At 34.8% G+C, this 23297-nt stretch overlaps 1 protein-coding gene across 2 annotated transcripts in view; it reads right to left on the bottom strand.

Annotated features, from left to right (window-relative positions):
* The window catches only part of CFAP20DC (CFAP20 domain containing), a 195500-nt gene that overhangs the window by 84787 nt on the left and 87416 nt on the right, over window positions 1–23297 (bottom strand). For both annotated transcript variants that reach the window (XM_074284241.1, XM_074284242.1), the window contains exons 8-12: window positions 14360–14496; window positions 12714–12867; window positions 8688–8807; window positions 7317–7448; window positions 4392–4726 (exon numbers count right to left, since the gene is read on the bottom strand). In XM_074284241.1, coding sequence (XP_074140342.1) covers window positions 4392–4726; window positions 7317–7448; window positions 8688–8807; window positions 12714–12867; window positions 14360–14496 — 878 coding nt within the window. The remainder of the gene's footprint in view (window positions 1–4391; window positions 4727–7316; window positions 7449–8687; window positions 8808–12713; window positions 12868–14359; window positions 14497–23297) is intronic.

Raw genomic sequence — 23297 nt, 5'->3', positions numbered from 1 at the left:
AACACTTTTTACATATATAGTCAGATCTAAATAACTGGAAAAAATATCAATTGCTCATGTATAGGCCGAGCTAATAAAATAAAAAAGGCCAATTTTACCTAAATTAATTTACTTCTTCAATGCCATAGTGATCAAACTACCAAAAATTATTCAAATCCATATATATCCTTTTTGTCTTCCTTGTTGGAATACAGGCTCTGTGGCAGTAAAGATTACTCCATTCTTTGTATCTGTATCTTCAAGCAAATGCTGATTAATTCATTAATGTTGTGTATTAATTAATTCTGCTTTAGAAACAATCTCAAAAAAGTTCAAACATTTTCTGCTAATTATCAGGGTTTTTTTTTTTCCCCTGCAGATTAGCTGTACTTTTACTGGGTGTGAGTGTGGCAGGTGTAGGGCTTCAGGAATAAGTATGACTCCAATTGTTCATCTTTCACCTTTCACAAAGGAATAAAGCAGCAGGAAACAATTCCCTTATAATTAAATCTCTGCACAGTCTTTTAAACGTCCCTATAATAATTTCTCGAGATCTGCTAAACCTTGGTGGCAATGAGGCATATAAAAATGTGTGTTGGAATTGTACAGAGGCGCTGGGTTCAAATAGTACCTCTGTGAACATGTTTAGTCTCTCCATCTCTGTGGATTCTGGGATTCTGAGCTGCTAAGTTCTAGGCAGATATTGCATGAAGTGTAAGGTCCTTTCCACTCTAACTCTGATCCTATGATCAGTTTTTATATACAGATATTTTTTACTTTATGTAAATTAATTTTATGCAAGTTTTACTTTATGTAAAAATTTCTAAAAGAAATCTGCATTCCCCCAAAACATCTTTATTAACTTTACTGTACAGTATTCTGCTATCTTTCCCTCTACACTCATCTTTTGACAGCATTTTGTGGCCTCCCACCTTGCATTGAAAGAAATTACCAAAAACATCCCTCCAGAAAAAAGGAAGAATCCCTGCTGCTGGGTCATGGGCTTGTTGGAGAACTCCTGAACTCTGAGAGAAGAGCTGGGCCCTGCTTGGCCTGCCTGTCCACACATGAGTCTCCAGGGGTCCCCCATCCTCGCCTGTCAGTGTCCATGTTCATCGCCAACATGTCTGCTCTCCAATGCGTTTTTCTCCTCAGTTCCAGCCAAGCCCCAACATGTTCCTCCCCTGCTCTTCCCTCTAAGGCACATAGCCCCTTCTTGTTTCCCTCCTTCCCCATGTCCATGAGTAAATGAGCATTATATAAAAAAAACACTCTGCACAGGGATCTTCAGAATAGTCTACTTATGCAAGTGAGAACCACCTATTGTTATTTTTAATAACTCATTTTTGTAGGAAAAATAAATTTCTATCATTAAATATCATAAAGCAGTTTTGAAAGTAAATTCATTTCAAAATAGGAAAATAAAGGCTACGGTAAGGTGGGAAGCTCTTAGAAACCTGTTTTCAAATAAATTCATTTGATTTTAATGAGTTTTAAAAAATCTTTCCACGAACATAATTATTTGAAATTTTGTATTCTGGAGTTGGAGCCAAGATGGGGGAGTAAAAGCAGGAATTAGCCTTACCGCTGCTCAAACCACTCTAAATTCCTTGAAATGATGATTCTAAACAAACTTTGGAGCAGCAGAATGAACACCCCCAAAAGACAGAGCAGAACATTTTCCACCCCAAGGCAACTTAGGCGCTCAGCAGGCAGGGCCTGTTTCACCAGGATGGGGAACAGGCCCTGCCCCCACCCCAAGCAGGGCTCAGCTGCTTTAGCATCCTGGGTCTCACAGCCAATGGGGTGTGGGAGACACCCCAACAGCTCCATGAGGGTTCATGATCAGGAGCCTAGACACAGAGCTCCACTTTAACAAGGAGCTAAAAGCAGAATAACAGGGAAGGAAAATGAGGGGACAATAGAAACAGTTTGCAATAAATGCAATAAAGCAAAATCAAAACAAGGGGAAAAAATCTCATTGGAAAAATGATTGATCTGGAAAATAATCCAGGAGAGATAATTTTAAAATTATTGGCCTACCAGAAGGTCATGGTCCTCCCCCCCCCCCCCCAAAAAAAAAAGAGCCTGGAAATTATCTTTTAAAAATTTATCAAAGAAAACTGTCCTGATATTCTAGCACCAGAGGGTAAAATATAGATTGAAAGAATTATAATGTTCAATTCCTGAAAGAGCTCTTAAATGAAAACTCCTAGGAATATTATAGCCAAATTCTGGAACTCTCAGGTCAAGAAGAAAATATTGCAAACATCCAAAAAGAAATAATTCGAGTAGAGAGGAGCCACATCAGGATAACACTAGATCTAGCAACTTCTACATTAAAAGACTAGAGGGCTTGGAATATGATATTCCTGAGAAAAATAGAAATAGAGAGAAATGATTCTTTTTCTTTTTTTTTCCTACCCAGCAAAACTGAATAATCCTTCGGAGGAAAAAATGGATATTCAACGAAATAGAGGATTTTCAAGCATTCAAGATGAAAAGGCCAGAGCTGAAGGGAAACTCTGATTTTCAAATATAGAACTTAGGAAAAGCATAAAGAGATAATCAGAAAAGTGACAGCATAAGGGACTTAATAAGGTTTATCTGTTTACATTCCTACATGGGAGTAACTCATTAGGACTTTATTATTATGATGGCAGTTAGAGTATAAATATATTCAGAAGGGTACAAGTGTGAGCTGAATAATATATTTAAAAAATGATGAAATTAAGGGGTGAAAGAGGAATGCCCTGGGAGAAAGGGAAAGGGAAAAGTGGAATGGTACAAATTAACTGCCATTAAAAAGAGGCAAGAAAAAGTTTTTATAGTGGAAGGTTAGGGGGAGGAGCGGGTGAGTGAGTGAGCCTTACTCTCATCAGAATTGTTTCAAAGAGGAAATAACACACATACTCAATAGGAGTATAGAAATTTCTCTTACCCTATGGGAAAATAGGAGGGGAATGGAATATTGAAAGAGGGAGCATGATAGAGAAGAAGGCATAGTCGGGGCAGGAGTGGTCAGTAGCAAAACAGTTTTGAGAATGAACAGGGTAAAAGGAGAGAGAAAATAGAATAAATGAGGAGAAACAGAATTAGCAATAGCAATTATAAAAAGAATATTGAAGCAAGTTTCTCTGGCAAGGCCTCATTTCTCAAATGTAGAGGTAAATTCATAAAAAATAAGGGCCTTGACCCAATTGATACATAATCAAAAGATATCCTCTATGCCCAAAGGGCTATAAATTCATGCATATTCATCTACTTAACAATACCACCTTTGGGCATGAATACCAAAGAGATTAAAAAGAGGAAAAGGACCTACATGTATAAAAGTAATTGTAGCAGCTCTCTTCTCAGGGCAAATAATTGGAAATCAAGGGCATGACCAACAATTGGGGAATGGCTGAATAAACTGTGGTATGTGATTATCATGAAATATTATTGTTCTATGGGAAATGATGAGCAGGATGCTCTCAGAAAAAAAAAAAAAAAAAAAAAAAAACACTATGGAAAATCCTCCATGAACTCAAGCAAAGTGAAACGTAATGTATATAAAATATTAGCAAAGTTCTGGGATGATCAGCTGTAAATGACTTTGTTATTCTCAACAGTACAATGATCCACCACTATTGAAGGATTTACGATGAAAAATTCTATCCATACCCAGAGAAGGAATTATATCTGAATACAGACTGAAGTCTATTTTCTCTCTTTATTTTTCTTGAGAATTTGTTTTTAAAATTATGGTGGGAGACCTATGTTTTCTTTTATAACATGACTTTTATGGAAATGTTTTGCATAATTTCACCCATAGTTTTTAAATGGGGTTTGAGGGTAGGGATTAGGAGGAGAATCTGGAATTCAAAAGTTTTAAAAACAAATGCAAAAATTGTTTTAAATGTAAGTGGAGAAAATATTAAATAAAGGAAATATATAAGAAAAAATAAAAATTTGTATTTTGAATGAATCTAAAATAAATAACATACTATACTAATCCATGATTAAACCTAAACCTTAATTGTTTTACCTCAAAGACAGAAAATAAGGAGCCCAAACAGGTCTAAAGTGAAACAAGGAAAAGAGAGTAAGATGCTCTCAGAACTCACTAAACTTAGAAACTGCAATGTAACAGCCTCAGTCTTATCAAATAAATCAGCTAATTTTATTTTTTATTCTGAGATGAAGATTAAAATGTAAAAACCACTTCTATAACTGAAAACTAAATATGGTAAAAGCTAATAAAAAATTAGCAACAGTTACCATAACAAGATGTGACTATTGCTGGAGATTCCAACTGGCTGCATTTTTATAAATAGCAGGCAAGTTTTCCCCTCATCCCCCTGATCTGCTGCTAAGCTAACGGGAGAATGGTGGCTGCTCTACTTCCAAGTCACTCACAAAGCTTGTACCTCTTCACTGCTGTCGCCTCCACAAAAATCATCTTCCAACTGGGCTCCTCTCCTCCTCCCTCTGTCATTCTCGTTGAAATCCAAAAGAAGGGAGCACTCTTCTGCAAATGCAGGCTGACACCTGCCATGAGGCAAGGACCTTGGCCTTGAGGAGAAGGTGAAAATCTCATTTGGAATACTCTGGCTGTCCTCTCCCTGATGGCTATTTTCACTTTCTTTGCAGTCTTCTGGCATCTGGTGTGAATGATCGCAGGAATCATCTTCTAGGGTTATGGATTGTTTGCTGGTGTATAAATGAAAATGGTCTCCATAATTTTCAGGAAAAACCCACTCATCTGACAGTAGGGAAGATAAATGAAGAATAGTAATTAGCAGACTGTTTGATAAAAATAAAACGTGACTTTAGCTGAGGGGTCTAAGAATAATACCCTGTATTAGTGAACTACTGATGAACCAACACGACAACAGTTTATGCATTCTCAACTGGAAAAATAAACATGTATAATGATCCTGTCAACCATGTGGAATGGTGCCAGTTATTTAACCAACAGGTCAATGTCACCGATGACAGGCAATTAATTCCTTATTCTTGTTCAATTAAGAGAAGAAAAAGTCATCAAGCAATCCAGACACCTCAAACAGTGATCACCTGTATTACCCCCAGGGGGTGTACAAAGAACAACCCCATTTGTAATCAGAAGCCATGGGTACTAGTGCCCAGCATGGTCCCACTTTTGGGCTCTCCCCAAGCTCCCTAATGCTCCCTTCTCACCTCTGACTCCTAAGGTCTGTCAGGCCAAGTCTGGCCATTCTCTAAGATACTGAGGGCCAGAGAAGGCACTCGAGAGCTCCTGATTCTCTATATGAGGGATACCCCAGGCCTCATCTCAGTCCCCGTCTTTCTAGTTCTAGAGAGTTTCAGGCTCACCAGAGACTCCCTTCACTACAACTCTGTCTGGAGTAAAGAGGATAAACTTGACAGAGGAAGAAACTGAAGTTAAATGGATGGTGATAGTCACTGAACAAACAAACTCCCCTTTCTTTGGCTAAAGTAATGGAATATTAGACATGATGGAAAAAACAGGGAGAGGTACCCTCTCACTGGGGCCTGCTGCTTGCTATGGAGGCCAGTGCAATGTGTTTCCCCTTCTAATAGAGAAAGTCAATTCAGTGTGAACCTTTCAATCCCTGACATGGACCACAAGAAGACGGAACTAACTGGGAATGTGAGAATGCAGCTGAGATGGGGCAAGGGAGAGGCTGTCTAGGCTGGGTTACCTGTTTATCTGTGACACAGAGATTCATCAGAAAAAGCATTTTTCAAAGAAATGGAAACCTTCCCCATTTCAGTGTCTCTTTGAATGATTCTGGGTATCTTGAAGGTGCTAAAAAAATGCTTCTTGGCTGACATACAAAAATAAATATCACAAAGACAATATATTATAATATCAAATTGACATCTAAAATGGGTACTATAAACAAAGGATAGACACAAGGATCAGAAAGTTCACTATGGATTCCCTGATATAAGGAGTTCAATGCAGATTGATACCTTCTCTGCCATTCCCAGAGAATGGCCTGGGGCACTAAGCACTGAGAAGGTATGGACTTGGGGCACAAAGAGAGTAGCTTAAGAGGCAGGATTTGAATTCAGGTCTTCCCAATTTGGAGGCTGGCTCTCTTATCAACTATACTGTGCTGCCAAAATCATTGGCAAATCTTAAAGGATAATATAATAAGAATAGTGCTTAATAAAATGAAATAATTCTGGGGACCTAGTGCCAAAGGTAACACTTGACTAATAAAAATTTTGAAAAAATTTTTAAAAAGTTATTTTCCAAATTCTATTATCTGACTATGACATTACTCAAGAATTTTATTTTTACCCCAATTATTTCCATATCAATTGTAATGAATAATTTGGTGTGTTTTCTTAGGAAAATATGTAAATTACTATGTAATCACAATATTGCAGCAAACAAGATAAATAGAAGAATGATCACCTAAACATCTAATTAGTTTTCCCTACACAGTCAGATTTATGCTAGAGACTCTAATTGCGCCTAACATTTTAATGAAGGTTTCAACATTGCATAAATAAGACTGACAAACTACAAACAATATTCATTCGTTTTCTTTTTTCCTTTGCTCAAAAACAATTTGCCTTTCTAAAAGTACTGCACACCTGCTAGACAAGATATGTGGATGTGTCCTGTCACAGATCTCAGCCATGTTTGTTATACAACAGAATGGCAGAAAAAAAGAATAATAGATAATCTTTTGAAAGAGTGATAGGGTTGAGTGAAAAAAAATATCAGAAAAGTCTATAATTTTAGTATTTATTTTGAATAGGCCAACAAGACACTACTTGGCTTATGCTAACATGTCATGACAATGGGCAAGAATACTGCAGAAAGTTATTTCTATCCTAGAAAATGGAATTTACAAAAAAAAACAGTGTTAGATGGCATCCATTTCCCCCTAGAGCAGTGGTCTTCAAATTTTTTAAATAGGGCCCAGTTACCTGTCCCTCAGACTGTGGGAGGGTCGGACTATAGTAAAAACAAAACTCACACTCTGTCTCTGCCCCTCAGCCCATTTGCCATAACCCAGCGGGCCGCATAAACGTCCTCAGCGGGCCGCATCTGGCCCCGCAGGCCGTAGTTTAAGAACCCCCTGCCCTAGAGGATAACAGAAATATCATAAGATCTGAAGCTAGAAGGAACTTGAGAGATTATCTACAAAACCCATTTTACAGATAAAGAACAGGACCAGAAGTGTTATGTGACTGATCTTGGGTCAGACAGTAAGGAGAACTGGATTTAAGTTCAGCTCCTGTGATTTCAAATTCACCTAAACTTCCACCAAACTACAGAGCAATATCCTGCTGGCTTTTAGTAGATATGACAGAATAGAGGCTCTCACCTGTTTGATGTGGAGAGAGCTGCTGACGACTGGTGACATTCAATGTCACTGCGCTGTTCATTCTTTGATGGGACACAGTGGTGAGCTTAGCTGGTGTCGTATCTTCATTATGGCTGTTTCCTGAGGAGCTCCCTTGATGGGAATAAATATATTCCAGAACCTTCACCTCTACTCAACAAACATTTACTTAAGTCCCTACAACACGAAAGGCATATTTCCCCTGAAATCTGTAAAAGCTGTAGAGTGCTTAATAATAATCTAAATTATTTTAGAATGGGTAATTTTGTAATTAAGTAATGACTGAAGAGTAATTCTATGGAATCTTTTTTCCTTTCATAGGTTATTTTAAAATCAAATGAATCATTTCAAGTAGATTCTTTTTTCTAATTTTTTAAACTGATAAACATTCATAAGAACTGAAAACACTTGTCATTAATAATACCAAAAATGGTGCTTCAAAAAGGTATTAAATTCTGTTTCTTTGGTGCCATGAAAGTAGTATAAATTTGTGACTGTTAATTTATAGCTATTTCTAAGCTATAGTTTCTGAGCAATTTCTGTCTCATAAAGATGGCTACAGAAAGAATTCTAGAATTGACTTAGTTGTTCACAGCCTTTAAAAGTCTGATGAAAGAGGCAAGGTAGAGTTAAGATTTTTGACTACCAACTCTACATTATGCAAGCAAGTGCAGTATAAGTCTGTGTGTGTGCATGTGTGTGCTGACTTTTGCTTTAAGTATTTTAGTTTGAACAAGGGAAACAATAATACTGGTGCTTAATACAAGGCCTGGCCCATAGTAGTAATACATTAAATGTTTTTTCCTCTTTTCCATCCTTTTAATAATAACAATGGCTTGCATTTATATAGTTTGCAAAGTTCTTAAGAAATATTACCTCAGTTGATTTAAGATCAACCCTGGGGATGAGAAAACAAAGGCAAACAGAGCCTTTGTGCTTCCAGTTGTGGTACTTTACCCACTGAGCTATTAATGCCTAAATGGCAGCACGTGCTGGCAGAGAAAAGACATGAGCTCTGCTTTAGAAAAGGAGAGAAAAAGCTAAAAAAAAATGGTGGGGATCCATCCACAAAAACTTCAATACAGCCAGTGGGCAGCACCTTCACATCCGTAACACTGTTAGTCCTGCCTGGCTTCCCATTTGGAAAGTGCAAAGCTCTGTTTCTGAACCACTCAATCTCTGCTAGCCCTCCAAAGCAATTCTTTAGGAGGTCTGATTTCCCTAATCCCTCTAGACAGACATTCATATCATCAGTGAATTGATCCATAATCCTTTAGATTCTATAACACACACACAGAGTCTATTGCTTTGAGTAAACTACAGATATGAGATAAGGTCACATTGGAGCCTTACCACTGCGGATCTCTGTTCTGTCTCTGCTGGTGCTTTTTAGCCGTAATCTTCGTCTACTGTTGTTAGTCTTATCTGCGGATGGTTCTGGAGGGGGCCGTGGATGCATAACATGGAAATCAGCTGTACCATTACCATATCAATGAAGACAAAGCAAAAATACAGGATACAATGAAAATTTGAGATAATCCAGCAAATAACACAATTATAGCTACAAAAGGGTACTAACAAGATTTACTTTTAAAATATTCTCAAAAAAATTTTTTTTTTCTCCTCTAAGATGTATTAGAAGGAGCACAATTCAGTCCTGGATAAGAATGTGTTTTCACTCTTTAATTCTGAAATTTCTCTATAGGAGAATTATTAGTACATGTATTTCTACAGAAAATACGTAGTGTCAGAATATGTAAATCAATATATTTCATTGGATTTGTCATCTCATACATGACACCTCTCCTCCACAAGTGAAATCCATCTATGCCTTTGATCCCTGTGTAATTCTTGTATAGAAAATCCACCTTGTATGCTTTTTTATATCAGAAGTATATGCGATGGAGTATTTGGGAAGCCCATCTGTTATCCTTGATTTATGTCATGTACTGAGTCTACTAATTTTCTGACCATATATTACCTCAATATCCCCTATATCCCTTCTTGGGCATAGATCATGCTGGAAATATGTAGTAACTAACTTGAATCTAGCATATATCTCTCCATTGCTTAGAGAGCGGGGAATTCAACAATGAAACAGCAGAACACTAATGTTGAAAAATGGATTTTTGCACCATGAAGCAAATTAGAAAAAATATTGCATAATTTCAAATGTAATACATGAGATCCTCTCTTTCTCCTATTCAAATCTGTTTGACACAATATGTCAAATACATCTACTGATGTATCAGCTCGATGGACTTTTGTGTTACTTTATTATCATAATCTAGACAATGGGCATTACTATTTTTTCTTTAAAAATTTCTTTTCAATAATGAACTTAGTAATTATTAAGAAATATGGATGTTTTTAAATATAGGGAACAGAAAAGGGATTGTATATGGGGAGGGACAGAATTTGGAACTCAGAAATTTTAAATTTGGAACTTAAAATCTTATACAAATGAATGTTTGAAAACAATTTTCCCATGAATTTGGAAATACAAAATAAGTTTAAAATTGCTTTTACATGTCATTGGGAAAAATAAGAAATTGAATTTGCTAGGAAAAAAAAATACTGGTCATTATGCAAATTGTTCCTTTGATTCTGTTCATTTCACTTTGTACTAGTTCATATAAAATTTTCCCTAGTTTCTGTGAATTTGTAATTCTCAAAATTTCTTATGATGTATGTACATTAAATAGATATAGTAGAAATTTACCATTTCCCAGTTGATAGTTTACCATTTCCCAGTTGATAAGCACTTTGGTTTTTAATTCTTTGCTACCACAAACAAATTTTGCTGAAATTTTTTTTTTTGCTTATATGAATAACAGTAGACATTTTTCATCCATTTAGTTTTTCCCATGTTGATTGTGTAAGTGTCTAGCACTTAGTAGGCACTTAATGCTTCTATGTTGATTCTTAGGTCACTTGCTTTAAAATAATTACAGATCTCACTGGAAAGGTCCCATAATATTTTGGGGCCGAAGTTATCCAGTATAAATTTATTCACGAACAGTCCTCTATCACAGTGGTTAACATCTCTGACAAGCATGCATCACTCTATTACATAATCATTTTATCATTGAACAGTCATACAATTGTCAAAAATTCTGTATATTCCTAAAATATGCAAGAGAAACCCTTTGTATTTTGCTAACTGATTTCTCCTTCTTCCTTTTCCTTTTTTTTGTAATCAACAAAAAAAATTAACAAAAGAGGATACTCTATTCTTCTGACCCTTCTGTCAAGTGGTTTTCTATAGAGCACTATTTACAAAAAGTTTTATTTCAAACTTTCATCGCAGATCATTCTCATAATGATTATTACAAAAAACAAGAAAAATAGGCACTTGGCAAATTAGTACTGATGTCAGCTCTAATTTGTTTAAAATGTTAATATCATTTGAATTTTTCTCCCCTCTTGAGGTATCTTTGTAAAACCAATTCTTTCAAGACTGTCTTCTGCAGCATGGATTTCCTCAGCACGTACTTAGTTTGATCCACACATGCTTCTCAATTCTGTCTTTTTCAATAACATTCCTACCTTTTAGGATTGATGCATTACAAAAATGGTGGCTTCTCCATCCCTGACAGTGATAACAGATTGTGAGTGAAACAATGACAGATTCTTTCTCTTGAGAATCTGCTTGTCCTCCTGCCGCCAGCATTCACAGCTGAATGCTCTCAGGCTGAGGGGGCTCCTTCTGTTCCATGCCGAGCTCTCTGTAGATACATTCCTAGTCACTGCTTCTCACCACTGTATGAGCTAACACTGTCCAACCTCCTCTGTGGAGTTGACAAATGAGTCTGGGTGCTGAATGCTGCTTCTGGCTGCCATTTGTCTAGGCTTGGCAAAGAAATCGAGGTGATCTAGTGAGGGGGTCTCAACTTTCCCTCTCCAGCAACAACTTCACATTTGTAAAACTTCACAAGTAAAAGGTGATAATTTTGGGTAAAATCTTCATCTTGCCATTTCTATTTTTTTTTCTTTCAAGGATCACAGGAATAGGTCAGATTAAAATTGCTGCAATTTTTCACTATGCTATCTTTTCATCTTTAACCTTTTTTCTAAACTGATGTTGATTTTTGCCTCTATCTTAACCAGCTGATGCTCTCACTACACAAAAGAAGATGATTCTGAAATGACTCCCTTATACATAATGGCAATGCTACAGATTTTAAAAGCACATGAAAATACCATACAAAAGGATGTTTCAATTGAGATACTATTCTAAAGATAGGTTTCACCTATGAATTATAATATTCCTAATATTTTACTGTAATGAAAAAAATCATAAGGTTAAGGGAAGCTATTTTTGTTCAACTATATTATATTCTGGGAATATGGCAAAAAAATAATAACAACAATAGCATTAACAGTCAAAATTTAAATGGAACTATACAGTTGCAAAGAATTTTATAGCTATTCTCTCATTTAGTTTCTAAAACAAACCTGGTGGGTAGATGCTATTGTTATCTACATTTCATGGATGAGAAAACTGAGGCAAGCAAGCTAAGTGATCGTTTTTCAGGGTCACAGAATATTTAAAGCTGGATATGAATTCAAATCTTTCTGACTTCAAGCCCAATACTATCCACTGCTGCCTCTAGCAATTAGCATGCATAAAGAGGTCTTCCAAATTCCTTCTGAATCTTAATTTTATGTTCCATAATAAAATATTCAAAATAAAATTATTTTTTGATTATTTGATATTGGAAGTTTAAATCAGTATTAGAAGGAAATTAGAAGAGCTTTCATGATATGACAGGATTTTAAAACAATTAAAAATTTTATACTAATTTTCATCATCACTCTTATTACATACTATATCTGTTTTATATAGAATATCATTTGTAATGAAATTGGTTGCTACGTAGATCCAAATGCTGCAAAATATCAATTTCACTTAAGATAATATTTTTAGGAAGAAATTTCAAAAGTTTGTCTGTGGCCCTTTCAAAAAGTAAAAATAATATTAAAACAACAAATAATGAAACTTCCTTAAACTCTGAGTAGCTTTTTAGTAGTGTGGATTGCTATACTGTTCTGCTTTTTGAAGAAAAAAAACATCAATCATCAAGTTTGGGTGATTTTTTTAAAAAGCAGCAATTTGTTCTCATTTAGAATTTTTATTCCAAAGGCAAGATCTTCAAATGGGAAAATTGAAAACAAAACATGAAAACCACTTACAGTAATGACTATATGCATCATTAAGAATTCTAAACATGTTTTTATAATAGTTCCCTACTCTTTTCAATGTTAAAATAATAATTCCATTGATTTATTTCTTTACAAAAGAACAGGTTTACTATTGATCATTATGACATTATGACTACTGACATTATGAATTAATCTTTTTAAATTAATTCTTACCATTAATTGGTGTAATTTGCTTTTCCAGATGAATATTTTCTTTGTCTCCTTGCTCTTCTGACTCATATAACTGTAGGCTTGACATTTCTGACCTGTTGGTACATTTTTCTATAGTAGGCTGTTGGCAAGTTCTGCTACTTCTGGATTTTACAGTCTAGAAGATAAAATCATCAGAGACTGTCAGATCAAATAGTTGATTAAATCTATTTTGCCTTCCCAGAATATATTTTAAAGGATATTTGTTTTGAAAAGAACTTGGAGAGAAAAACAAGACAATTACTTAGGATTAAGATTATACATACATATATGGGAAAGACCTTCTATTATCTACTCTTTCCTCCATATTTCACTTATAAAACAGGATCTCTGGGAGGTGGATGACTTTGCCAAGATCACACATTCTGTACTAGAGCAAGGATCTGAAGGCAAGTCCTTTGATAAAATAACGAGAGTTCTTCCCACATCTTTAGATGTAGATCTCAAGTAAGAAAAAGCCTCCTTACTTAAAAACTCATTTTGTAACATTGGGACTTTCCAAGGAGGCAATGAATTTGTAGATATGTTTAAGAAGGATTTATGGGGATTTTTCAGAGTCTCAATTATTTTACTTGCTGCATATATTTCATTTATGAAAGCACAAGTTATCCTCAATAGTAAAAAAAAAAAAAAAAAAAAAAAAAAGAGGACAAGGTTTTTTATGTATTTTATTATTGGAAGAGTTAAGGAAGGCCATAAAATTAAGTAAAGTTAAATTACTGTATATAAATAGAAAGAAAAAAAAAAGACACAGAAATGAAAATAAAAATGTACTTCTTTCCTCTGAAAAGGTAGAAACTTCAAAAATCATGCAGGCTTATAATTTTTCACATGCAAGACTTTCAGGAGAAATACAAATCATAATGTTCAAGAATTTGCTCACTCACTAACTAGGGATGTCTAACCCAGTTTTTTTCCCTGAGACAACTGGGGTTAAGTGACTTGCCCAGGATCACACAGCTAGGAAGTGGTAAGTGTCTGAGACTAGATTTGAACTCAGATCCTCCTGACTTCAGGGCTGGTGCTCATAACCCAGTTTTAAAGTAAAAGAAAGAACATATCTACAGGTGGAGTCTTATCTTTGAATTTCTGCCTACTTATGCATTGAAAACATTGTCTAAAATTTATTTTGAGCTATTGACATCTATCGAATTCACTGATTTACTCTTATCATATTTATTAAGTCCCTACTGTGTGCCAAGCTCTTTGGTGGGTGGTGAGGGAAACAAAACTTTTAGGAAAAAACTTGACTGTTCACCTCATTGAGATTTCTACCTGACGAGCAAAGAGAAATAATATTATGCAATTACATATTATAAAAGTATTGGAGTTGCAAAAAAGTGAAAAGTGAGATTAAAGGGGGAAGATCTTTAAGAATATGGGTTATCCCTGTATGTGAATCTGTATGTAAATGAACTCTGACCCATTATAACAAACTAGGAGATCAGTAAATGAATAGTAAATGTGAAGGGAATAGGACATCTTTTCTATTCCTTTGTATTTTTCTCATAATATCATGGGCATATTAGAGTTGTTTTTTAAGTATCAGAACAAAGCATCACCACACCATGTCATCCATATTTAGACAGATTTCTGAACAATACCCGTACCTCTCCAGATGTTCTTATGCTATTTCTTCTACCAGATGGTGGAGGTGGTCCAAGTACTTTAGATCCAAATGCAATGTGAGAGACATCTTGATTCTTACTGTTCCGTGCACTGCCTGATCCTCTGTTAATAAACTGATCTGTTGAAGTTTTGTTTTTTGAAAAAAATGAAAATTATTAATTAACAAATAAGAATTATCAATTTCATATTACTCAACATTTTACTTTCTGTAATAAATTAAATATATTGAAAATAACATATTAAAACTATTTCTATTAGGGCAGTTTCTCTATAAGTGTCTTTTCACAAGAAGCCAATTTCTAAATTTCCCTAAGTCACTTAATATAAATTCCAGTTTGGAATCACCAAAAATCTTTTGAGTTTTAGAGGGTTGACAATAAAAACAAATTATATTCACCAAAATTACAAGCCACTTAAAAAACATAAGTGATAGTAACAATATAAGATGCTATAAAGCTACATTGCTGCAAAAGTGCTAAGTGTTATGAAATCAGAGGGGAATGAGGCATAAATTAGGAAAACTTATGACAGAAGTCAGAGTTGGAACTTAAGGGCTGCAAAAGTTTGTATAGGGAGAAAAGGTGTTTGAAAACATTTAGGATGGACATAACAAAAGACACAACCTATTTGATAGATCCGTTATATTACTGGCATGAGAGCTCATGCTACTGACCCAGACAATAATTCTGTACACCCGTGCTTGGCTATTCTCTAGACCTTCTATAAATCCTGAAGAAAGGCCTGCGGCCACACAAAGGAAGGCATTGTTGATTCCTTTCATTCTCTTCATGGCCCATCCCCAACTTTCTGGACTCCTCTGCTTAAACACATCTCTTAAATTTCTTTATAACTTAGTGTTGTTACATGTTAAAGTTTATGCTCTATCATATCTTTGTGAGGACATTTAAAAAATTAAAATTGTTTTTATTTTTATGATATTCACAAACCATTACTGAAAAAAATTAACATTAATAAGATAGATTTTTGGCAGAAGCAAGGTATTTATGAACCTTAAAAGTCCTGGGAAATAATATAGGTGTGATATAGAATGAAATTCTCCTTATGTTTAATTCTGAGGCTAAGGCCTATATATTGATATTCAGATTTAATAGGCTTTCCACTTAACATTTAACATGTCATAAGCTAGGCAATATTCAGTTTTTATACCAGGACAAAACATCCTTAATCTCATAGTACAAGTTCAACTGCTAATGGTTTGGACCAAGGTGCAGTGGTTTTTCAAGTTGCAATAAGTTACTTAACACTAAAGAAAAACATTTATCTTCAGTATTTATTAAATACATACAATCCCTTTCCAAATGCATTCGATTATGATTTTCTTTTCTAGTTTAAAGACATCTTGAAGTAGAAATCAATCATTAAAAATTAAGAAAGTAAAAGTGAAATAAATAGAAGAAAAACATAAAGTGAATACATGTAAATTTACTCATAATCCAGAAAAACAATGGTCACTGTCAGTTTGAATAACAACCTTAAGGGTAAAAAAACACTTTTAAAACTAGGGTCTCTAATTCTAAATTGTTGTAAAGACATAACTTTATGTTATACACACCCATACCTCCACACCCACCCACACACTATTCTGGGTGCAGTTGTGTGGGGATGTGTATGGGTGTGTAACAAAGTTATGTCTTTATTCACAATTTTCATGATCAACAATCAAAAAATCCATCATGTAAATTGCTTCAATATTATAAGAAAATTTACCTCATTTTGGTCATGAGTGTTTGTTTTGAAGGAGGGGATCTTGGTTTCTCAGTAAACTAAGACACTATTTTAAATTTTACAAAGATATCCTTTGTTGCTTATTTTCTTATAGCTTCATTTTTTAAGAGCTGCCAAGATTTTATGACTTTGCTAAGGGTGAAGATCTAGAAAGTCTGCTAAGTCCCCAAATGACTTTGTAGGTGAGAATTTATAAGTTCTTTGTAACTTTTTCCAAAAATCTATTATTATTGTTATCATTATCAATTTTAAAGCAAACTATACACAAACAAAATATCTAAGGCATTTTTAGCCATAACAAAAAGAATCTACTAATGATAGTTTAATTTCATAAAATTTAGATTAAAAAAGGAATTACTCTTCTAATAACATAGTTATATCCTGATTGGTACTATAGTTTTAAAAATTAACAGCATTTTTTCTATTATTGTTACCCCAAAATCAGAATTCAAGAAATTGTAAGCATTATGTTAACATAAAACATGGATTTTAAACATATGCACTATAACTTTTGCCTGTCACTAATTTAGCTGAATGCAATTCTAAATTATCTTACAATCATTTTCATCTATCAATTTTGTCATTCTATACTAGTTGCATTTGGAAACAAAATAGAGTAATTATGACCTAGTTACACTTATAAAAGTGACTGCAAGCATTACCATTCAGTGCACATATCAAACTGTGAATAATAATTTTCCCAATTAATTTATCAAAGTAAATTAGAAAATTTTGAGTTTAAGGTATTTAGTATGTCAAATATTTCTAGTAATTGCAATATGGTTTAATACATTTATAACTGTTTACAAATATTTTAACTTCATGCCAAGTTTAAATGTGTTCTCCATCATGGTCTGTTTTACTTATACAGGACCAAATATCCTAAGAAGAAAAATACAATGTCTTTTACATGAGGCCATATTATAATTTTGTTTAGGACAATCAATCAAATCAAGTCTAGTTTGGATTTAGTCATAAATGGCACCATATAAAGTCTCAAGTTTTCCAAGGGCCATTTATTACCCCCACTTCAAATTATAGATGCCCCTCTACCTTCTGTAAGTCTACTGCCAAAGATTGAAGTGGCAACTTTGTATTTTAAAATCTCCATTTCAAGTACATTTTTCTGCTCTCCTGAAATATGGCTATTGTAAATGTGAACTTTTTTACATAAAAATCATGAATGTATATTCCCAACATAAAAGTTGGAACATAATCTTCTGCTGGGATTCAAGGGGAACCCCCAAAATGTTGTGGTTCCAGACATGTGTCGTGAGGTATACCAAAAGAATTTGTAGGCTCTGGGATTCATTCAAGTCAAGGGGTAAAGTTTATTATAACTATAAGGCAAATTAAAGTGGACTAAGTTCCAAAAGAAGTCAGCAAAGAAGCAGGAGCAAGAAAGTAAATTTATAGGGAAAAGTGAAAAGGACCAGGTGCTTCTAATATGGCTTAGAGGGAGAGTTGAGGATCAGTTGGGTTCTGACTGTGTGTGTAGAGTTCCCCCCTTCCAACCTATGTCTTGAGACCTGTCTGTAGGTGAAGTGGCAGATCCCCATTTTGTTCTGCACTTGTGTTAACTTTAAACACTTCATTACTGTTGCTCATCAGTTATCCCTGACCAACAAGCTGTTTTGCGGTACACAGTGATATTTGTGGCCTCAACCTCCTGGTCAGAGTAAAGGGGAGCAGGATGCCCAGGGGGAGAAATACATCACTTCCAATTACATTATTCCCAAGGCCAAGGGCCTTAGAGTTATTGCTACCTCTTTCCTAAGAGCTGTATCACTTCTACTGGTCTTTCAAGGACAGAATTTTAAAATGTAGGTGACTATATTCAAGTAATTCCATGCTGCAAATATAGTTTTTAAAATAATTAATGGTAAATGTTGTAACTAGATAGAAGCCTGAGGATTTTAAATTGTGCTCATGATTCTAGATATTTTGCCATATCAAGAATAATACTGAAATCAGTGAAATAAAATTCTGAGATCATCAGAAATTTCAAAACTACTTTTAACCAGCATTTCTCCAAATTTACAGGCACAGAATTCTTCCCATACTCTTAATCTGTTATACTTCTTAATCACTGGGAAGGTAAAGCATTCATCTAACATTAAATATGCTTATTCTCAAATTATTTGAGTCTTGATTTAAACAAGTCTCTTTCCTTCCAAGGTGGAAGGAAGATTTGATAAATAGGTGGTTTTTAAACATGTGATCAATTTATAAACTGCAGATTGCAAAATTGGTTTTTGTTTGTTTCCCTCACTTTTTTATTTCATTAGATAAAACTTGTAAATTGATTTCTGTTTTGTTTATTTTTTACCCAGTGAAATCACCCTTTTTCTTTTCCCAACAAATCTGTCACTTTCCAATGAGAGAGAAGTGTACTGTTTTGTGGAAAAAAAAGTTCTTGGGGTTACAATCCCCCCAAATCCACCAAATATTTATAAAACATATCCAAATCTCATCTCCACCATGATTTTCTGAAATGCATTATAAAGATTTCTTTTCCTTGTTGGTTCAAAATGAAGTCTCTAATTAGTTTTCAATGCTATAAATTGCTAAAAGGGGGATTTATCTCTCTCTGCATCCCCAACTCTGCCAGAATTAGGAACACAAAGAGGAGATCGTAGCTTTTTGAAAGGTTTAAAACATTATGTAAGAAAAAAGTTCCTACTCTTTTCCTGCCTTTTTATAAAACTTGTTTCTCATGGAAAATTCAAAAGGTCAGTAGAAATTTTTTTTTTGAAAGTAAGTTTAGTGTAAGAATTGTATTAATTAAAGATATCAGGGAAAACAGACTTGAATCTTAAGTTTCAAGTTGAACCTAAGCCTATGCAATATTTCAAAACTAAAAGATACTCTCCTGACTCAAGAATATTGTATTTTGGCATTTAATACAGCCCATGGTGGGTGCTGGTTATTAAAAAAAAAAATTCCCACCATACCAGAATTCCTTTATCAGTAGATTTGACAAAGAATAATTTGGCTTCCAAATCCACAGGCAATTGCCACAAATCAAAATGATCTTAACTAGACCAGGATTTGAGAGAATCTATGATAGATCACTGATTATTGCAGTGAGATATCAGATTTATATCCGTGATTGGGATCAAAGTGATCCCTTGGGATTTATACCAGATGAGACCAGACAGGATCTCCCAGCAATTTAGACAGGAAGGGTAGGCAAGATAGCGGAGTAATTATAAATAACTACACAAAGAGATAAGTCACTTGCTTACTTGCCTTCAGAAAATGACAAGGTTTTCAGCCCAAGCCCTTGCTTTCCAATCCCAATGACTCTGCTCCTCAGGGAGTCAGGGTCGCTAGTTGGCTGCTCACCCCAGAGTCCAGTGGTTTATGTCGAATAAGATTGTTCAGGCACAAAAGAAGCAGGCAATATGGACAAGTACACAGATCTGTCTCTGATTTCTAGCTAGGGCTCAATCTTTTCCAGTGAGCTGATTGTTTTCCTTCTCACAAATCTCCCTAGGTAAAATCTACCTTGTATGTGCTGAAGAGCTACCAGGTAAGATCCAACTTGGTCTATCCCCTCTGGGTTGTTAGTAATAGAGACAGAAATTATAGGAGGCCATAATACAGGGACTACTCTCAATCTCCCACATCAATGACACAGAGATATAAGCTGCAGTTTTAATGCCACCAGAGCAGGGGATACACAGAACATTTCCCAGTCAGTGAGTTCAGAGCAATTTTCTATAGAATGGGAATACATAAGCAGGATGGGTCCAATGGAAGAGTACAAAAGGAAGGTCCATGTCAGGAAACAAGTAACAGAAAGGGAAGGGAAGGATGTCTGCATAAGGAAGATTAGGAAGCTAGCTAGTCCAAACTAGAGATGAAGTTTCTATCCCAAGCCTGATTCTGCAGACTTCAGCAGGTGTGTCACCTGCTTGCTTCCAGCAATTCAATGTATTAACATAAAAAAGCAATCGCCACTCTGCTTATTCTTTTTTCATGTTTTCAATGAAGACACCCTTTGATATTAGGACATTTTCATAAAGATTTAAAAGAAAGAAGGTAGTTACATGGGGCTAACTGCTGACACCTTTGAATTTCTTTTGAAAGAAAGCACCTTGAGTTGCAATTCATATTTTGCATTAAAAATATGCCTTGTTTTCAATAATCCCAAATTGTTTCCTGGCAACAACAAAATTTCCTTTAACACCAATATTTCCCTTATGATAATACTATATTACTTTTGATTCATGGAATACATTGCAGATGACCTAAAGGACAAAGGACAGATGTATGGCTAGAGCATATTTCTTTCAATTTAATTTTTAAAAAAATTATATGCATGAAAAGTGTTATTATGATGAAATGTAGAGTGACAGTCCAAAGGCTGCAGACTAGTATCCACAAAACATAAAAGACTTAGAAAAAGTCCTCTATTACCCAGGAGCAATCCTCTAGAGAAAATTAATAACAAAGAGCTGAAAAACATTACATAGGAAGAAGAGTGGACAAGTTATGTTCTATATTGATCATACTGATGAGAAACAAAAATGAACATCCATTCTCTTTTATGATATTTTAGAAATTTTCCTTTTTTCAGCTATTTTTAAGATTTAACACTGAGAACCCTTTAAAACTCTGTCACTGCCTGAATAGCTGATCAAGCCAATGCCTTCTTTCTGAAGTTAGGATGCTGATTTTGTTCAGCCTCACAAACAAAAAGGAGAATTATTGGGGTATGTAGGAAGAGGAAGGGAAGAAAGTAGAGATATGGGCAAAAGAGGAGAATTAACAGACTTGAGAGAAAGGGAACCAGAAACCCTAGGCAGGACTAAGGCCTTTCTTTGGAGAATTCATCCAGGAAAGGCATCTCAAAGTCAAGAGACTGAGGACGGCCTCAGCACATCCTTGATCATCTGTGCAGTATGGAAGAGGAAGAGACCAAAGAACGAGGAGGGAATCCAGAGGTAGTGATGGATAATATAAGAGAAAGGCTGACCAGAAGTAGTGATGCAGAATATAAGAGAAAGGCTGACAAACTAAAAATTCAAGAGAGAAAAAGCCTCCATAAAAACCTACATTACAACTTCAAAAAATAGTAGAGAAAATCTTAAAAACAAAAGGAAGAATAAGAAAAAACAAAAGTATTTATATTATAAAGGAAAATTTACAATTCACAATTTACAATTACAATTTATAATTGCCCAATGAAATATGTAATCCTCAGAATTCTTCAGAAATCATGGGAAAATAGTTAAGAAAATTCAGAATGGTTCAAAAAACAAAAAGAAAACTTTTTTAAAACTATGTAAATTTAGGTTGGAAATCAGAGCTCTCAATACAGCATTAAAAGAGACAAACAGCAAGTAAGTAAATACAACAAATAATAAAGTAATAATTTATTAGACTCCTAATATATGTCAGGCATTGTGCTCAATTAATACTTTAAAAATATTAATTTATTTGACCTTCACAACAACCCCTGGGAGGTAGATGCTATTATTACTCCTATTTTACAGAAGAAGAAATTAAGGCAAATAGGGATAAACGAATTGCCCAGGGCAACACAATAAGTATTTGAGATCAGATCTGAATTAAAGTCTTCTGGATTCCACCAGGCTCAGTAGCCTATCCATTGCTCCAGCTCCCAGTGAGAAGTTGGAATAACTGAATTATCAGGTATAGTACCTCTTTATAAAAGAAGATTCTCAAATTTGAAATATGAACATATTGAGAAACAGGAAAATTTGGTAGAAAAAAACAGTAATTTTCTTTTAAAAATCTGTAATTCCCTTTTAGCCAAAGCTATTGACCTTCAATTTGGCATTTAAAGATATACAACAAGAATCACAGATTTCCAAAAACACCATTACAAATAAAAAAAAACCCTGAATATAATACTCTGGTAAATCCCCCCCCCCAAATTACTTAGGACGTCTGAAAATAGAGCAAAAACCCTATGTTTAAATCTAAAAATCATAACCTGACATATTATTCCAAATAAATCTTCCTGAATACCTTATAACATACATTCCTCTTCTTAGAGAGTAAGATCCTACTAAATAATAGTTCTACATTTAGGCTAGATATATTTTTATATGCACTTGTTTCTTCTATTAGAATGTGTCTTGAGAATAGTATTTGTATTCCAGTGCCTAGGATGTCAGAGTCCAAGAGCTCAGAGCAAAACTAATTTGTCTTAAAGAGCAAGAAAGAATGAATGATGATTTCACTGGGAGTGGGACCTCCCCGCTGAACAAGCTCCCTCTTCCAACGCAGGCCGAAGCTGTCTCTACACTTAACAGTTCTAGAGAGGTAGAGGCAGCCCGTTGGCTGCCTGGATTTTGAGTCAGGAGTCATGAGGTCCAAGCCTGACTAAGATACATACCTCTAAGCACAGCACCTATGTAAGGATCAAATAAGTATATATAAGTAAAGTCCTTCTGTAAAACAAAGTACAATATAAGCACTGCTTACTATGACTACAATTATTGCTATTATTACTTTAGGGCTTGTGACCTGACAAGGCCCACACAGCCAATATGTGTTAGAGGCACTTCTTGAACCCAGTTTTTCCTGATTTGCTCCCTATACACTCTGATCAGGTTAATTAATTTATATTAATGATGATGATAGCTAGCATTTGCCATGCACTTTGAAGGTTGCAAAGTGTTTTACAACAACCTATGGCAGGTATTGTTATTATCCCCGTTTTTACATATGTGTAAACTGAGGCAGAAGTTAAGTGACTTGTTCAGGGTCATACAGCTACAAAGTCTTCCTAACTCCTGGTTCAGTGCTTTCCACATTGTACCAACTGGCTGCTTCTAAGGAGACCAACCCAAAAAAAACACAGAGGAAAAAACCAGAATGGATGAACAATGCCTATTTTCCATGCTATCCTACACTGTCAGAAGGTCAGAGTACTAACCAAGCTCAGAAATTCTGCTATCTTAGGCTGGAATTTAGGATAAGTGATGAATTAGAACAAAATCTTCCAGGTATTCTCTAGAACAAAAATAATCTCTTTTGATGTTGGTTATCAATTTTGGAACACCATAATCTTCCTAAGACTTAAAGTTACATGTGACCCAAAGGTCAGGGGAAGAAACAGATCGATATCTAAGAAATGAAAGAAATCATTCAAGAAATATACAATAAAAATGGAGGTCAGTTGGTTATATAATA

The sequence above is a fragment of the Sminthopsis crassicaudata genome, chromosome 1, assembly GCF_048593235.1.
Source record: "Sminthopsis crassicaudata isolate SCR6 chromosome 1, ASM4859323v1, whole genome shotgun sequence".
In the NCBI taxonomy this organism is placed as follows: domain Eukaryota; kingdom Metazoa; phylum Chordata; class Mammalia; order Dasyuromorphia; family Dasyuridae; genus Sminthopsis; species Sminthopsis crassicaudata.
Note: the sequence above shows the minus strand (reverse complement) of the source record. Positions and strands in the feature narration are given on the sequence as shown.